The 16,418-nt window shown below is 37.0% G+C and overlaps 1 protein-coding gene across 1 annotated transcript in view; it reads left to right on the forward strand.

Annotated features, from left to right (window-relative positions):
• The window catches only part of DOCK4 (dedicator of cytokinesis 4), a 261,513-nt gene that overhangs the window by 227,699 nt on the left and 17,396 nt on the right, over window positions 1–16,418 (forward strand). Inside the window, exons 36-43 of the mRNA XM_086609922.1 lie at window positions 2,872–2,965; window positions 6,703–6,851; window positions 7,857–7,943; window positions 9,130–9,234; window positions 11,536–11,677; window positions 12,372–12,538; window positions 13,088–13,174; window positions 15,234–15,410. Of these exons, the coding sequence (XP_086466048.1) occupies window positions 2,872–2,965; window positions 6,703–6,851; window positions 7,857–7,943; window positions 9,130–9,234; window positions 11,536–11,677; window positions 12,372–12,538; window positions 13,088–13,174; window positions 15,234–15,410 (1,008 nt within the window). The remainder of the gene's footprint in view (window positions 1–2,871; window positions 2,966–6,702; window positions 6,852–7,856; window positions 7,944–9,129; window positions 9,235–11,535; window positions 11,678–12,371; window positions 12,539–13,087; window positions 13,175–15,233; window positions 15,411–16,418) is intronic.

Here is a 16,418-nt window from a genome sequence, read left to right on the forward strand (position 1 = left end):
ATGAAAGAACTGTCATCGCAAAAGCTGTACAACAACATTGAAAGTGTGTTGAATAACTTTGGTAACTCACTGAGGAGTTCTTCTCAGGCTTCTCTGGTCCTCATTGTGGTTTGACATTTAATCGGTTTCAGGTTCTATTAATTTAAAATTGTATCTTCTTTTTAGAAAGATAAACATGCCTGTGGTGCTCTACACTGGCATGTGATATCGTGCAGTTCGAGTAGAACATCTCCATACTGCATGTTTGAATGTCGTTTTCAAAGTGTTTTTTCTTAGCGAAAAAGTCTTTATTAATTAGAGAAGTCTACTTTTGACATTCCCTTTTGAAGACTACATCTGTTATATTTTATATCTTGAATTGTTTTGTTGAAAAATCAAACACCTTTATTAGCACGATGTATTCCCTGTGCTCTGACTGTGTTGCCTTGCTGTGGTCTGCCTTACAGACCAACTGGACATTTTCAGAGCTGAGCTTCAGACAAGAACTAGTTGGTTTGTATATCTAGACTTGTGAGAAGTACTGGAGCCTTTAGTGCTTAGGGGTAAGAGCCAAGAAGTCTAGTCCTGCAGTTCAGTGCCATATTTTGTCTTGATCTTTATTCTTGATTGCTCGCACTTCTATATTGTAGATTATGCTTTTATTTTTTTCAGACCAGTAAATATGAACATACGAACAGATACTTTTTTCATTTTCTCTTCTAAAGAGAAGCATCTGTTCCTGATCTACACCTTGTGGGAGGAAAAGTGAAGTCTTTGGATTATAAAGGCAGATGGTGGCTTAAAGGGAGCGTGTCATTACAGAGCTATTGATACGTAGTCATTTTCTCAAGTCAGCTAAAAAAACACTTTCTTTATAAAGTTTTTCTTTCTGTATTTTCATAAAATTCCTCCCACCTTTCTCTTTGATAATAACTCAAAATAATAATAATAACTTGGAGTGCACCCTCAGCAAGTTCGCCGATGACACCAAGCTGTGTGGTGCCGTCGACACGCTGGAAGGGAGGGATGCCATCCAGAGGGACCTTGACAGGCTGGAGAGGTGGGCCCGTACCAACCTCATGAAGTTTAACCAGGCCAAATGCAAGGTCCTACATCTGGGTCGTGGCAATCCCAGGCATAAATACAGACTGGGTGGTGATTGGATCGAGAGCAGCCCTGAGGAGAAGGACTTGGGAGTACTGGTGGACGAGAAGCTCAATATGAGCCGGCAATGTGCTCTTGCGGCCCAGAAGGCCAACCGCGTCCTGGGCTGCATCAAGAGGAGCGTGGCCAGCAGGTCGAGGGAGGTGATTCTCCCCCTCTACTCTGCCCTCGTGAGACCTCACTTGGAGTACTGCGTCCAGTTCTGGAGTCCCCAACATAAGAAGGACATGGACCAGTTGGAGAGGGTCCAGAGGAGGGCCACGAAGATGATAAGAGGGCTGGAGCACCTTTCCTATGAGGACAGGCTGAAAGAGTTGGGGCTGTTCGGCCTGGAGAAGAGGAGGCTCCGGGGTGACCTTATAGCGGTCTTCCAGTACCTCAAGGGGGCCTACAGGAAAGATGGGGAGAGGCTGTTCAGGAGGGCCAGTTATGATAGGACAAGGGGTAATGGTTTTAAAATAGAGGGAGGTAGGTTCAGGTTGGATATTAGGAAAAAATTTTTTACTATGAGAGTGGTAGAACACTGGAACAGGTTGCCCAGAGAGGTGGTGGATGCTTCATCCCTGGAGACGTTCAAGGCCAGGTTGGACAAGGCCCTGAGCAACCTGATCTAGTTGGAGATATCCCTGTTCCTTGCAGGAGGGTTGGACTAGATGACCTTTGAAGGTCCCTTCCAGCCCTAACCATTCTATGATTCTATGATTCTAACTCAATTTAGGAAACAGTGGCATAGAAGAAGAATACTCTACAATAGGGGAAAAATTTTGGCCACTTGCTTAGAGTTCAAAATAGTAAGTGATTTGAATAATAGAACAGAAATTGTGATTTGCTAATGAGAACCAGTGCTAGATTCTTCTATCCTAAAAATTTGTATTAACTTAAATAGATTATCCTGAACGTTAAGTATGACTTGGACTCTAGCTGCGTGTCCATAGTGAGTATGGCAGTACTTGTGAACAGTGCTATAGGATTGTGCTCCGCTCCCTTAACTTTTAAATACTTTGGTTTAGGACTTGCAAATAAATAATGAATGTTTTGATCTGAGAGTTTTGATATCGCATTCCATATTTTATGCTAGTAACAACAAATAGCAGGTATATGTCCAGAAATCTTTAGCTGCTTCTACAGGTTTTGTCCTGGATGTCACTTTAGAGTGCAACTTTGTATATTTCCATCATGCAATTCAATATTTATGCATCAGTGTACCAGTTCCTAGGCTGTTTACAATACTGAAAACTTCTTCATAACGCTACCAAAGTCCTTCTGGCATTTTGCTATGACAGAAGGAAGAGTAGACATACCAGACAGTAAACGTTTTGTTAAAATATGGCTACAAAAGTCAGAGTGCTGTCAATATTTTTAAATCAACGTACAGCTTTCAGCAAGATGTTAAATGGCCTAAGTAAGGATATACAGGTGCACTTTTTGGCTGGATTCTATTAATAAAGAAAGAACCGTCAGATTTTAGTTTTATCAGGTCTTTCTGTTATGTTCTATGAGAATTTAAAAAAAAACATTCAGGAGCATATTGACTTGTCTGCTGAAAACTTACTATTCTATTTACTCTTTATTATATTACTGCAGTTCTGTGTAATGACTTTGTACATGTGTAACTTTCAAATATATGCATGTATTTCTAGAGCATTATGTTTGAAGTCTTTTGTTTGTAACCACTATCATATATTTATTGAGTACTACATGTCATTACAAAATTCAATTTTATTGCAGAATTTTTACAAGACTGAACTGAACAAGGAAGAGATGTATATTCGCTATATTCACAAGCTGTATGACCTACATCTGAAAGCACAAAACTTCACAGGTAATTGAGTAGAAGCTAGAAAAAGATACTTAGGACTGGTCCATGATTTGCAGTCTTTTGCAAACCTGTAAGCTGTATCCTCAGTGCAGAACATACCGAACCAGGCAACAGCTGAGTTTCCTTGCCCATTTAATCTCTCTCAAATCATGTCTTTTTTTCAGCCCCACAACTCTACTGCTTGCTGTGCCATGTTGAATGTAAATGACTACTATTGATATGCACTAGCAATACATGTGTGATATGGTCATTCTTCACCCAAGAGGAACAGAGTTTAGAGAAAGTTTCTTGGAGCAGAAATATTGAATAGAGTTTTTTATGCTGCTGGTTAGCTTTTTGGTGTGATGTTTCTATACAGCTGTGTTTCAGAACCTAATTTTTAGGTTAAAAAAAGAAAAGAAAGGAAGACTCATACCACTTACAATGATGAGACAGAGACCCTAAAACCTGTAACAAGTATAGCAATTTGCTGATGTCTTTCTGAATCTTCACGTACCACATTTGCAGTGTTATTTTCCAGAATTTCTCAATGCAAATTTGGTTCCAGGGCTGGCCATTAATTCTTTTAAATGAAGAAATAAGATAATGTGCATGGCGGTTGTTCATACAACATAATGTGTACTTCATTTGGGTAACCATGTGCTATCAGTAATTGCTGGAGAAGATAAAATCACCATCTCTTTAAATTAAACAATCTTTGGTTGCCAAAATATTTAACCAACCTTATAATACTTCCGTCTTTTCCTTAATGTTTGCAATTGCAACTGCATGTGTTCAGAATCTCTTCAGAATTTTTACCTTCTTAAAAGCACGTTAGTTGGCTGGGGGTCACTAGTAAACAGGCTACAGGCACCTACTGCCACAGCAAATTTCCTTATGCATTTTTCCGCTATCAGTAGGAAAGATCCTTTACTTAGAATCTCCACAGTCCCTTTGCAGTTCATGGGTTTAAAGTGTAGACTAGATAGCAGGATATATTAAGGAGAGATTTAAATTTCCTCATGTGACCTGGCAATACTGAGTCACAAGAGAGTTTTGATTATCAAGCAGTATCTTTGCCACAGTTGGCTTTTGTGCCAAATTATTCGTTTCCTGATTTTACATAACAGATCTTAGTAACTCTTTAAGCAAGGTTGAGTTCCCTTTACACATTGGCTGCTAATGTGTCCAGTTTACCTTCAGCAGTGACATGAACCTAACTTTTTTTAATTGTTTTGCCATCTGTTCTGATTTTAAACAGTTTTGCTCAAAATGTATTTCCAGGACTTTATTGCGTTTCCTGTGTATTTATTATTAATGTGTGATTTTTGCATTCTTCACCATGGTAGAATCCATGACTTCGATTTTTTTTTTTTTTTTTTTTTTGCCATGAGAGGCTTAGGGAAGGATTGGCTCACACCCATGGCACTGGGATAAAGAGTCTTTCCACTAGAAAACAGACTTATGTAGTCCACCGCCTTGCCTACTGACACACACAGACCTTTTGTAAATCAGCTGATCTAAAGTACATGGGAGTAGGAAAAGAAGTTTGCTACTTCAGCAGCATTCCTACATGTTGTACCATTAGTTTGCTAACTGCGGAGTTTCATTCTAGGGATGAAGCCAGCTTGCCCTTAAAATAATTTTTCTTTCATTTCGTAGTATGATTTACAGAACTGTTTCTAATAATCTTCTGTAAAAAAAAAAAAATCCTTTTTAATATAAAGCACAGCTTCAAATCTTTCTTTACCCAGCACTCAGTTACAGCTATAAATATAACTCTCTTGAGGCTGAAGCACATGAATACACTGATTCCTCTTGTGTCCCCTCAGTCACCTGAGAAGTGTAATGAGATTGTATCTATCCATCTTATAAATGTTTAGGTTTTTTAATCTTTCCTGTATAAATTGAATTTCCCACATCGTGAGTCAATCCTGTTTATCTCTCCTTACTGTTCTGGTGCACAGCCAATAGTTACAAACCTTTCCCAAAGGTACCAATATGTTATTTATTATGCTGGCCACTGTCAGACATAAGATGCTGGGCTGAGGGACCCTTCAGACCTTTTGTCCAGTATGGTCATTCTTATATTAGAAACCTTCTATGTACGTTTGTGATAACTTAAAAAAAATATTGATATGGCAGACAAAAATCTGTTAAAATAAAAGACTCGGATGCCAAGTTAGAAAGGAAGGGTCATAGTGAGCTATCCTGACATGTACTTATGCTCTGCTATCCTTTTCTTGCTTATGATTTTGAATTATTTGTTGTTATCAACTAAATGGATTTTTTTAAATTGGTATATAAATGTGCTGCATATTTTGAGTATCGAACTGTAGCTTGAAACTATGACGAAGGATGCTACCAGTCAAGCAGCCTGAAAGCTGTGTGATGCCAGAATTAAAAATGTCTGTGCAGCTTCAGCTGACTCCCTTGCATGTATGTATTGCAGTGCAGCATCATTTTGCACCATGCTTAGCATTTTACAACATTGGAATTCAAAGCACACTCTCCCACAAACATCTGCTGCAGTGATGGTTTTTCTTTCGCACGTTCTTTAGCTGGACGCATAAGAGGAACACTACTGTCAGAAAAAACTGTACAGTTTGATTCAAGTCACCTGTCTTATGAGACTTCATATGGCAGATGCACAAGTAGGATATGGTTGTCTGGGACAACCTTGCCTTAGCATAAAAAGTACTTTAGTACTTTATAGTAATTTTTTTGCCTTATGTACAACCTATAAAACCTTCAGTAAAATAAGTCCATTAGGCAACTTCTTTCTCCAGTGCAGTACGTCTCCAGAACATGGCCCATCTTTGTGCTGACTCACTTATGCAAGGTGGTCCTGTGAGTGGAAAAACAGACTGTGAACACTAAATTGGAAAGCAACAATGCATATGCATAGTTAGCCAAATTGAATTGTCATAACCAGTAGTAATTCTGGTGTTTTGTAATTGGCCAAAGTCTGACTTTGTGATAGAGAGATTCATTTAATATCAGTTTTAGTGTACTGTTTCTGAGGAATTCTTTGAATCAAAGTAAAAATAATAATAATAATTTTGATATTCTCAGATAATTTCTACCAACCATGATCTAAAGATTACTACATGGTTCTCTGATGAGAGATCAATAACAGGTTTGATTCCTTCCAAACCTAAAAATAAATTAAATTTTCAAAAAAATAAAATATTTTATGCGTGCACTTCTAAATTATTTGTTATGATAGAGTGTTAAGGCTCAGCTATGAGGAATATATTTCTATTATGGAAAGAATGGAGTCTATTAAGCACACATCTGCCTCTCCATTTTCCTCTCAGCCCTGATCTCTTTTGGACTGTGTCCACAGTCCTGCCTACCTTCTTTCCTCTTTCTTTGCTGATGTTCCTCATCCTCTGGCCCTTGTTCCCTTGCTCAGACAGCAGAGCCATGGAGGGTTTCTCTTTAGCGGTAGGGAAGACTAGGGCTAAGCAGGAAATTGCTTCTTAGTTTGCCTATCCGCTTGGTATTGTCAGACTCCAGGAAAACTCTCCCAGTGACTCCACTTTGAACAGTGTGTGAAAATTGTAAGCTGAATTTCTTGTAGCTGTAGATAGTAACTCTGTCCAGAACCAGTACTAACATCTGTCGTATATTTGAAATAAATCAGTTACCCATTAAAAAGGTGCGTCTCGTCAAGAGCATGCACATTTCCGTGTACTTTGTTTGGCTGCTTTATTCGTTTGGTGTTGGTAAGCACCGTGCTATAATTTGTCTTACAGAGGCTGCCTACACACTCCTGCTGTACGATGAGCTGTTGGAGTGGTCCGATCGACCACTGAGAGAATTTCTCAACTACCCCATGCAAACAGAGTGGCAACGTAAAGAGTGTCTCCATCTGACCATCATTCAGAACTTTGATAGGGGGAAGGTAAAATAGCCCTATTTTACTAAGTGGATCTGGAAAGGACAGTTCATTCATTTTAGGACATTACTTCCAGGGTCGTGGTCTTTTCTCATATAGAGGGGAAGTGTTTGTCATTGCCTGATTAAGCAGTTACTCAGCGACACAGTACTTTTCTTCTAATCCTGTGCTTGCATCCTAGAAATCTCACTCTTCATGTGAGAATAATTTGCACTTGTGTAGCAGTTCACTTTGTAACTGTCGAAGCACTTTTTAAAAGATAGTATAATGAAAATGAGCCATATAAAGCTGATGAAATTCACTTAGTGACCAAGTGAGGAAAAAATCTCGGAGGTCTGAGTTATAAGGACTATGTTTACACCTTCTAAATCATAAATCATCTTGTGTCTTTTTAGAATAGCAAATGCAGAATCTCTAAAAGGAATGGGTTTTCGGGATCACAGTTCACTGCTTATTCTGTATTAAGCAAGAGTAATTATCTTGTAGTCTAAAATTTTATATACACTGTGTGATGATTTGTCTTGCTGATAAACAAGCAATTCATTGCAATTTTGTGTAGCTAGTGTATGTAAGCCTAGTAAATGTAATCAAACCGATGTTGATCATAATTTTTTTTCAAAATATTATGTAATCAGCTTATGGAATTTAACTTATATGGTGCAATAAAATATTTTCCAATCTACAAAAATTAAGGAAGATATGTTAAGAATACAGTTTTCAACTGTAAAAACTGTACTGTGTTGGATCAATCTCATACGTAGTATCAAAAGAGATGTCTATCACTTTTGCAATAACTTATATCTTGTGCAGTGATAGTCTTATAATTTATTAAATTATTCAAAGAATTCATTAGTATTACTCAACAGCTATCAGTATGTCTAGTGAACAGTATGTTCAAGTATTTTCAGTTACTGGCAATATGACTTAGTATAGAAAGAACAGACCACTAATAAATCATGAATTATCAGACAGTTGCATTGAAATAACTGAACATATTTTACTTGCTTGCAGTGTTGGGAAAATGGCATTATCTTATGCAGGAAAATTGCAGAACAGTATGAGAGCTACTATGACTACAGAAACCTCAGCAAGATGAGGGTAATGTACCTGGGTACTTTTAATCAATCAGAGATCCAAAAGCTTTTTAGTTTGAGTTATAAAATATTACTTAGAAAATTAAATTTGCTGTGGAATGGTCCTTAGGTTTAATTTGCAAACCTTGTTTTTTAGCTTGTGTTTTTTTTTCTACAATAAAGATTATAAAAAAGGCCTGTGAGCTTTTTGAAGAAAAATAGGAAAATAAATGATCTCGCAATCTTTGTACCTATACAGCACCGCTTTTGTGTGCATGCTTATGCAGAAAAATTATATTACAAATTCACTTTAATTGGTTTCCTGTGGTTTATCCAGGGAATGTGCTCTGTGCAGTCCTTTGCTAGGAGCAGCAACATATCTTTGCGGTTGTAACTGTGAGCAAAAAGCTTGCAACAAGCAACATACACCTTTGCAATTTTTTTAATTTATTATTTAACAATATGGTTTATTTAATATCATATAGCCAAAATGAATCTTTCCTGCCATAGCCTTCCTGCTTTCTCTCTCATTTTTCTTAGAACTCTAAGCATTGCTTCTTTCTTCATTCTTTCTGATACTGTATTTTAAAGATTATTCATTCTTCCTTTTTCTTGTCTGCTTCTGATGGATTCAATTTTATATTGCATCTTCCTTTTTAGATTTTCTTTATATGTAGAATGCTTGGTCCTAGGACTGACTGAAGAGTACTTAATCCAGAGCTGCTTAACAGCATTATGCAAAATTCTCAACACAGACCTATGTGGCAGTACTCCCTGTCATCTGCTTATTCCATATAAGCAACTCTCTTGAATATGTAGATTGGACTTCACTGACTAGACTGACCACATTACTGCCATGTGTTTGAATGATTAGAAGATAAAAGGGTCATATGTTTCAAACTGCTTTTCTATTGCTTCCATTTTTCATTAAAGAGCTATGGATGTTGTCATTAATCTAATATTTTACCCCTTTAGTATAGGTACTTCATATTCAAAAGCAACTTTTTTTGAGTTCTTGGAAAGTTTCAGGTCATTAAAAGGTATAATTATTTCATCTGATGCATTCAGAGATGTCCTTATTTTGCTCAGAGATGCACTGCAATTCCAGTACTCCAGAGCAGTGTGCTGAAAGGCTCTCCCTTTTGTGACAGCTTAAGGTAAAAATATGTTTTCAAAAAAGACTAATTGCATTTATTATCAATCTCACCCAGATGATGGAAGCATCTTTGTATGATAAAATCATGGATCAACAGCGTTTGGAGCCAGAATTCTTCAGAGTTGGATTTTATGGGAAAAAGTTCCCATTCTTCTTGAGAGTAAGTGAATTGAAAGTAAACAGAATGGAGTAATTCTGGAATTCATGATGTCATTTATCATCACTTTCTCTATGTGAGAATCTGGTCATATCATACACAAGTTCTTATCCTATGAGGAACAGGGAATTCTTTGTTGTAATTAGTGAAATATCCTCATGTTTTCAGGGTTAAGTAAAGGTCCTGTCTAATGGAAAGACAAATGCTAGGCTTCCAGAGTCCCACATAAACTTAATATTCCTGTTTATGTTGGAAACTATGCACCTATACTATTCCACAGACCAAGATCTTCTTTTCATGGTAGTTTGTTCCCTTTATCCTATTCTGTTTCTGCTGGTGGCTGCTCAGAAGAAGGCTGTCAGAAGAGGTATCCTTTGGCAATGGGATAATCAGTAATTTAGCATTTAAGTAATTACATTCCCAAGTTCCATGTTTTTTGAATTGACTTAGAAAGTGACTTAGAAATTCAACATGCTGAGTTTCATTGATTATCAATGTACTAAAGCTGACAAGATACATAAAATTACTCTTGAACATTAATTTTGGATTCTGAAGTTACTGAAGTGCCCTTGAAAATGTTAGTTGTGTTTACTCTATTTCCCTCTTCCACCGTCTGCAGTGGTTTAGCTGCATTGACTGTCACCTTGGGAAGAGAACAGAATCCATCTTATTCATGGAGCTGCTGCAATCATAATCCAAGCTCCCCTTTCTATGGTAACTCAAATAAGTGATGAAGGCACCTCCTCTGTAAGGTGGAGGCCTAAAAAGCCTGAGTTTTCTTTGCCTTTGTGGTGGCGAAAAAGACAAGTTTCAAATGGTGAATATAGCTTGAAACTCTCCCCTTTAAAAGCAATGCACAAAAAATAGTCTTGATGGGCACATAGTTTTTGATATTACATAGTAGTCATCTGAAAATAACATCTGTATAAACCAATTTAAAAAAAAATAATTAGAAAGAATTTAATGTTCAGATTAGTAAATGTCAACTGATGAAGTAAAAGTACTGGGAAAATTTGCACAATAGTGCTGTACTTTCAGACTTGTAGGTCTTTCACTGCTTATGCATCTACCCAGGAAGTATTTATGCATTTTCCAATTTAAATGTACATAGCACAGATTTATGTTTGCAGCACCAACAAGGAACACCTCAAAACTTACTGTTTCATTAAATTTTTTTATGGTAAAGCAGTTTGTAAGTCTGGCTGTGTTTGCTATAGAAGGAATAAAGCTTCAGAATAAAGCTTTCACATTTTAATTTACACTTGCACAATAGCACTATTGCAGTTGATTTGTTACAGCAATTCCCAGGCTCTCAGAATTCAATACTTCCTGTCTCTGTTGTCAAGATACTGTAAGGACAACAACTGTTTCTATCTAAACCTGCTTCAAGAGAAATACATTAGTAATGACTTTTTACAATTTTCTAACATAGATTTTAAAAGGAAATTCATTTAACAGTGCTTTCAGAAAAATGATTAAGATATTTCCTTATTTCAAACATGCATGTAAGCAGAATCAAACCAAAACATGCTGTCTCTACAGCTACAGGAAGCCCTCAGCACCACCGTGGTCAGTGACTAGTCCCAACAAGTACTCCAAATCCAGGCATCTCATGTTTAATGTGGGACATGTGTTGTATCTGTATTCATGTTGCACAATCTCAGGAAGATAATGGTGCAACTTCATAGTGGGCATCCAGGTAGAAGAAATTATGTCAGAGCCAGGAGTATTCTTTTACTTCATATTGTAAAATCTGGATAATTTTAATTTACCAGGCTGATAATTGATAAGCAATTTAGAGAATAAGGCAAACTGAATGCATTCTACCATTTTTTTATGCTTTGTTTTTCTTCAGAATTTCGTAAGTTCAAAGCAAAATTTCCTACTTCCTCATGGAAAGGACTTTCAGCCCATTTCATTGTCTTAACTCCCTGTTGCATTCCATTTTTGTTACATATTTTATACAATCTGATATGTTATGTTATTTACATACTTTAATCCAATAAGAACAATTTCTCCCTTCAGATTTTTATTAAAGCTTTAAGTATAATAATTTGATTTTTCCAGTCTTTTGAATAAAACATATTTTATACAGTAAAATTTCCTTCTTCTAAGTAACCTGTTCTTTCTAGATTGCTTATTTTCATTCTTGCCTTTTGTTTCTTATTTTTTGCTTCTTAAAATGATGTAAAAATTGCCCAGAAAGTTGATGTTTAAGATCGTGTGTTTGGTTTTATCTAATGATACTCAATTATTTTCACATAACTTGGTTTGGTTGTTGTTTTTTTTTCTTATTCTGCTCAGAATAAGGAATTTGTTTGCCGAGGACATGACTATGAAAGGCTGGAGGCCTTCCAGCAGCGAATGTTGAATGAGTTCCCACATGCCATTGCTATGCAACATGCTAATCAGCCAGATGAGACCATCTTTCAGGCAGAAGCACAGTGTATCCACATAATTTCAAACCCGTACACTTCAGTTTCATCTTTCATGCTTTTAAAAAATATAGGTACACCTATAGCCAATTTGCCTCCACTGAAATAAATGGTAGGTCAGAATTCCCCTGCAATTTGTCCCGGTCTTTCTATTATGTTTGGAGGGGGTTTTGTGTAATTGTTGGTTTTATTTAAAAATTTCGTGGCAGGTTATTAAGATTCTTACTTCAGCCAAAAATACTTGTAGAACTATCACCACTGTGATGAGCAACCTGGTCTTGTGGAAGCTGTCCCTGCCCATGGCAGAGGGGTTGGAACTAGATGATCTTTAAGGTCCCTTCCAACCCAAACCATTCTATGATTCTATGATCAGTTCAGGTTACAATAATTTCAGTTCTTATAATACAACGTAATGTTAGCAGGGCATGACATGTTGTGCATAGAAAGATATTTAATTAAATCTCTTTGCTCCATGTACTATTCCATGTAAGTAGTTCTACTTCAAACATAAATATGAAGTTTTCAGCAAAACAGTGCAAAGAAATCCTAAACCATCAAAAAACCGCTCAGGTTCCCATCCCAAGCCTTTAATAGTCTAGAAGCATTTCATGATGCACAATTGAGTTTTTCTTCTGTCGTGCTTCAGGAGTCAGTATACTTTGCTAGTTTGAATGAAGTGGGATAGCCTTAACTCTTTACACGTAGATTTGCAGATTTATGCAGTGACACCAATTCCAGAAAACCAGGAAGTCCTGCAGAGAGACGGCATTCCCGATAACATCAAGAGCTTTTACAAAGTAAATCATATCTGGCGATTTCGGTACGACAGGCCATTTCACAAAGGGACCAAGGACAAGGAAAATGAATTCAAGGTAAACTACCATACCCTTTCCTGAGCTATGGACCTATGGATTTATTTGTAACATCAATGATAGTTGTGTTATTAAAACATCATCTACAGTTGTGTTATTCAACCGAGTGTGGTATAACAAATTCTCTAGAGGATACAGTAGCTCCAGCTTGACTATTTCACTTCTCATTTTAATTAGTATAATATGAAAAATATATGTGAGATGGGAAGGTCTTTTTGAATATGGGAACAGGAGAGAAAAAAGTACCCATTTGTTTTTGCATCAGTGATATACAGAAGGCAGAACTGGAGACAGAAGAGCAGCCTCTGGATGTGTAAGAGTGAAGAATCAGCAGAAGTTACTGCTTAGTAGTATGTCCTAGAAAGTAAGGAGAAAAGTGAATGTTGTGGGCTTCTGGGATAGACATTTCAGTAGAAATTTGGATGTTAATCCTTTTTTTTTATTAATGTATGCTGTTACTTAAATGGAGGTATTCATAAATAAAACTGAGAATAATTCAGAAAAATATAGAGGCAAATTCAGGAAATAAATTGGTTTCGTATATTGTAGAGTCTATGGGTGGAGAGAACCACACTGATCTTGATGCAGAGTTTACCTGGAATATCTCGTTGGTTTGAAGTGGAAAAACGTGAAGTAGTGAGTATGAGACCGATTGCGACGTATTGCGGGTTGGTTTACTTCCTTATCCAAATGTTATTTGATGAACTACTTTAAGATCTATTACCCATAACTAATATCTTTGAGCAAGTTTTCAAGCTGGCTACAACAAAATTATTTATAAAGTATTTTGAGTTGTCTGGTTTCTCTTATCTGGAAAAGTATGGTTAAGAACCACCCTTATGATTAATTTAAACAGTTGAGGAAAAAAGAAGTGGAGAACAATACTGGGCAGCCAAAGGCAACATTTAATGTCAGCAAATTACTTTCTTAAAACTCAGCATGATGTAACGTTTAATACTTTGAATATTTATAGCTTAACATATCTTTCAGTAGTCTTGAAAAGTAAACATTCTTCAAGTTCCTGTACTATAATAAACACCATGTGGGTATATCTCTGTGTCTGCCTAGAGCTCTGTTGAAGTTTCCAGATCTCAGCATGGGCAGGCAAGCATGCCTACGCAGAACCTGTAGGAATAGGGTCTAATGTAGCAATCTGTTACTGACACATTGTAATTTCTTCTCCTTCCTTGTTGATATACTTCTTAGAAAATCCTTAAATACCTTTCAGAAGTATTCAGAGGAGTGCTTCTCATATAAAGATCTCTAAATAATTGGTCAATTATTGAACCCTGGAATATAACATCTGTAACTATTTTCCTTCCTGTCAAAGCCAGTCTTACAATAGTCCCATTAAATATAGGAATACCATTGTACAACTGATTTTATCATAGAATCATAGAATCATAGAATGGTTAGGGCTGGAAGGGACCTTCAAAGGTCATCTAGTCCAACCCCCCTGCAAGGAACAGGGATATCTCCAACTAGATCAGGTTGCTCAGGGCCTTGTCCAACCTGGCCTTGAACGTCTCCAGGGATGGAGCATCCACCACCTCTCTGGGCAACCTGTTCCAGTGTTCTACCACTCTCATGGTAAAAAATTTTTTCCTAATATCCAACCTGAACCTACCTCCCTCTATTTTAAAACCATTACCCCTTGTCCTATCACAACTGGCCCTCCTGAACAGCCTCTCCCCATCTTTCCTGTAGGCCCCCTTGAGGTACTGGAAGACCGCTATAAGGTCACCCCGGAGCCTCCTCTTCACCACCATTTTCTCTAAAACTCTATTGTGTTTTTCTTTTATAATAGCAACAAAATGTCATTCGTTCACCGTCCTCTTATTCTGCTGTAGGAATTTACGAAAAATCAAAAAATTGTGTGTGACATGAGAAATTTTGTTCGTTGACTCCTACCAAGTCCTTACTAGATTACTGAGCCCTTATATGAAGTTCCTCGGTTTACTAGCATGTTACCTTTACAGTCACCATTTCCAAAAGTTAACTGTAATAATTTTTCCTGGGCATATACTAGATCATGACTCAGATTTGTGCTTGTATGTTTTGGTAAATTATGGCAACTGCAGGTCTGTACACTTCCCATTGCTTAGCTTTTTGCTTTTCTGCAGTTCATGCTACCTGTGAGAAAAGCTCCCTTCACCCTCTAGAGAGGGCAGGAACATCCCGCTCAAGGACTGCCCTTGACTAGAACTTGATCATCTTAGTTCAAAGCTTACATTGAGGCTGCTCATCCGTAGCGTCTAGTTTGTTGACTTCACTTTGGGTGAGGGAACTAGCTCTGTGCCCTTGAGCATGGTGAAGCTCTCCATGACCTCAAGCCCAGTTTGAGTAAAGTTACCAATGACAGTTTAGCTCTGAATTTCAAGAGTTGCAGCATAGGCTGAAGTGTGTGAGTGTTTTGCAGCAAGGGCTGAGTATCCCTCAATGTCAGATAATGAATCTACAAGAGAGGGACAGTTGTTTATTTTGGTCCTTGATTACATGATAAAATTAATTCTTTCTGTGCTCAGAGTGTACAGTTGTAGAGTGTAGCCCAGGTGAGAAGAACTTTTTCTACCTCAGTACTCTAGAACTTAGAATAACATTGTTTTCTTTCAAGAAATCAAAAATTACCTTTAATATGTTTCATCTTTCAACTGGAGATTAAGTATGTTTGCACTGTTCCATACTCCCCTTTCAGGTGGAAATGAGTCCCCTTGAGAATGCTATTGAAGTCTTAGAAAATAAGAACCAGCAGCTGAGAACTCTGATTAGTCAGTGTCAAACTCGACAGATGCAAAATATTAACCCTCTCACGATGTGTTTAAATGGGGTTATTGATGCAGCAGTTAATGGTGGAGTTGCTAGATACCAAGAGGTAAGCAAGTTATTTTCTGATTGTTAAAAATTAATCATAAAACACTTTCTTACTGAGTCTTTCTCTGTACAGATGCGGCTCCTCTGTGTGAATATACAGATACATTCCTCTGTATGAATTAAGGACAGAAAGTGCTATGTCAATAATAGTTTTAATTATACCTATATTGCAGTTTTGAGTGAGGTGATGTTAAAGATGTATAGCTTTATTAAACAACCATTTTGCTGCAGATAGTCCTAAAACTTACTCCAGCGATGAGTCGATTCACACTTACTTTGCATTCTTTAGTGGTCTGTGTGGGGATTTTTAATTAGATAGTTAATTGTAACTGTATTATTATGATATATTCCCTCCCCTCTGCCCTTCTAGGTCAGGAGCTACTTCTGACTGATCAGCAAATTTACTTTTGTGTGCTGACATTCTTACTTTAAGATAGATAGATATAGATGTGTGTGTGTGTATATATATATAATTCTTAACAATAATTTTATTATCTCGAGGAATCACATACTGCTAGATCCTTCTTTCTCTTTGCCAAGTTTTAAGGAAAGCAATTTTTTGGAAAAATCTAGTAAGAAATAGTACATAAAATTAAGAAATATCTAACACTGGATTTGTTCCCAAAAGTTGTTCTTCATTATTACCGTCTCTGAATCACCTTAGGAGAACCTTAAATGTTTGAGATGCTGTATTTCCACAATGGTCTGTGGTATTCTGAAACTGCAGTAAAAAGAAAGGATATTTTTTTTCAGCCCAGCTTGATCATCATCTTTCTTCTAATAGTCTTATGAAATACTTGAGTCTGCTGATTGTTCCTTTTCCATTGGAAATGTCAAGTTGAATAACATTCTGTCCACTTGCCTCAAAGGCTGCAAGATTTGGTGTTCACTGAACAGTGTTAAATTAGATAAAACTGCATCTAAGTTAAACTACAAGAAATTGAGTCCACTATAGTGCTAGAATCTGTCATCAAAACTGCAACGTTATGAAAGTTGTGAGACTGTAGCA

The sequence above is a fragment of the Tauraco erythrolophus genome, chromosome 4 (genome assembly GCF_009769465.1).
Source record: "Tauraco erythrolophus isolate bTauEry1 chromosome 4, bTauEry1.pri, whole genome shotgun sequence".
Lineage (NCBI taxonomy): Eukaryota > Metazoa > Chordata > Aves > Musophagiformes > Musophagidae > Tauraco > Tauraco erythrolophus.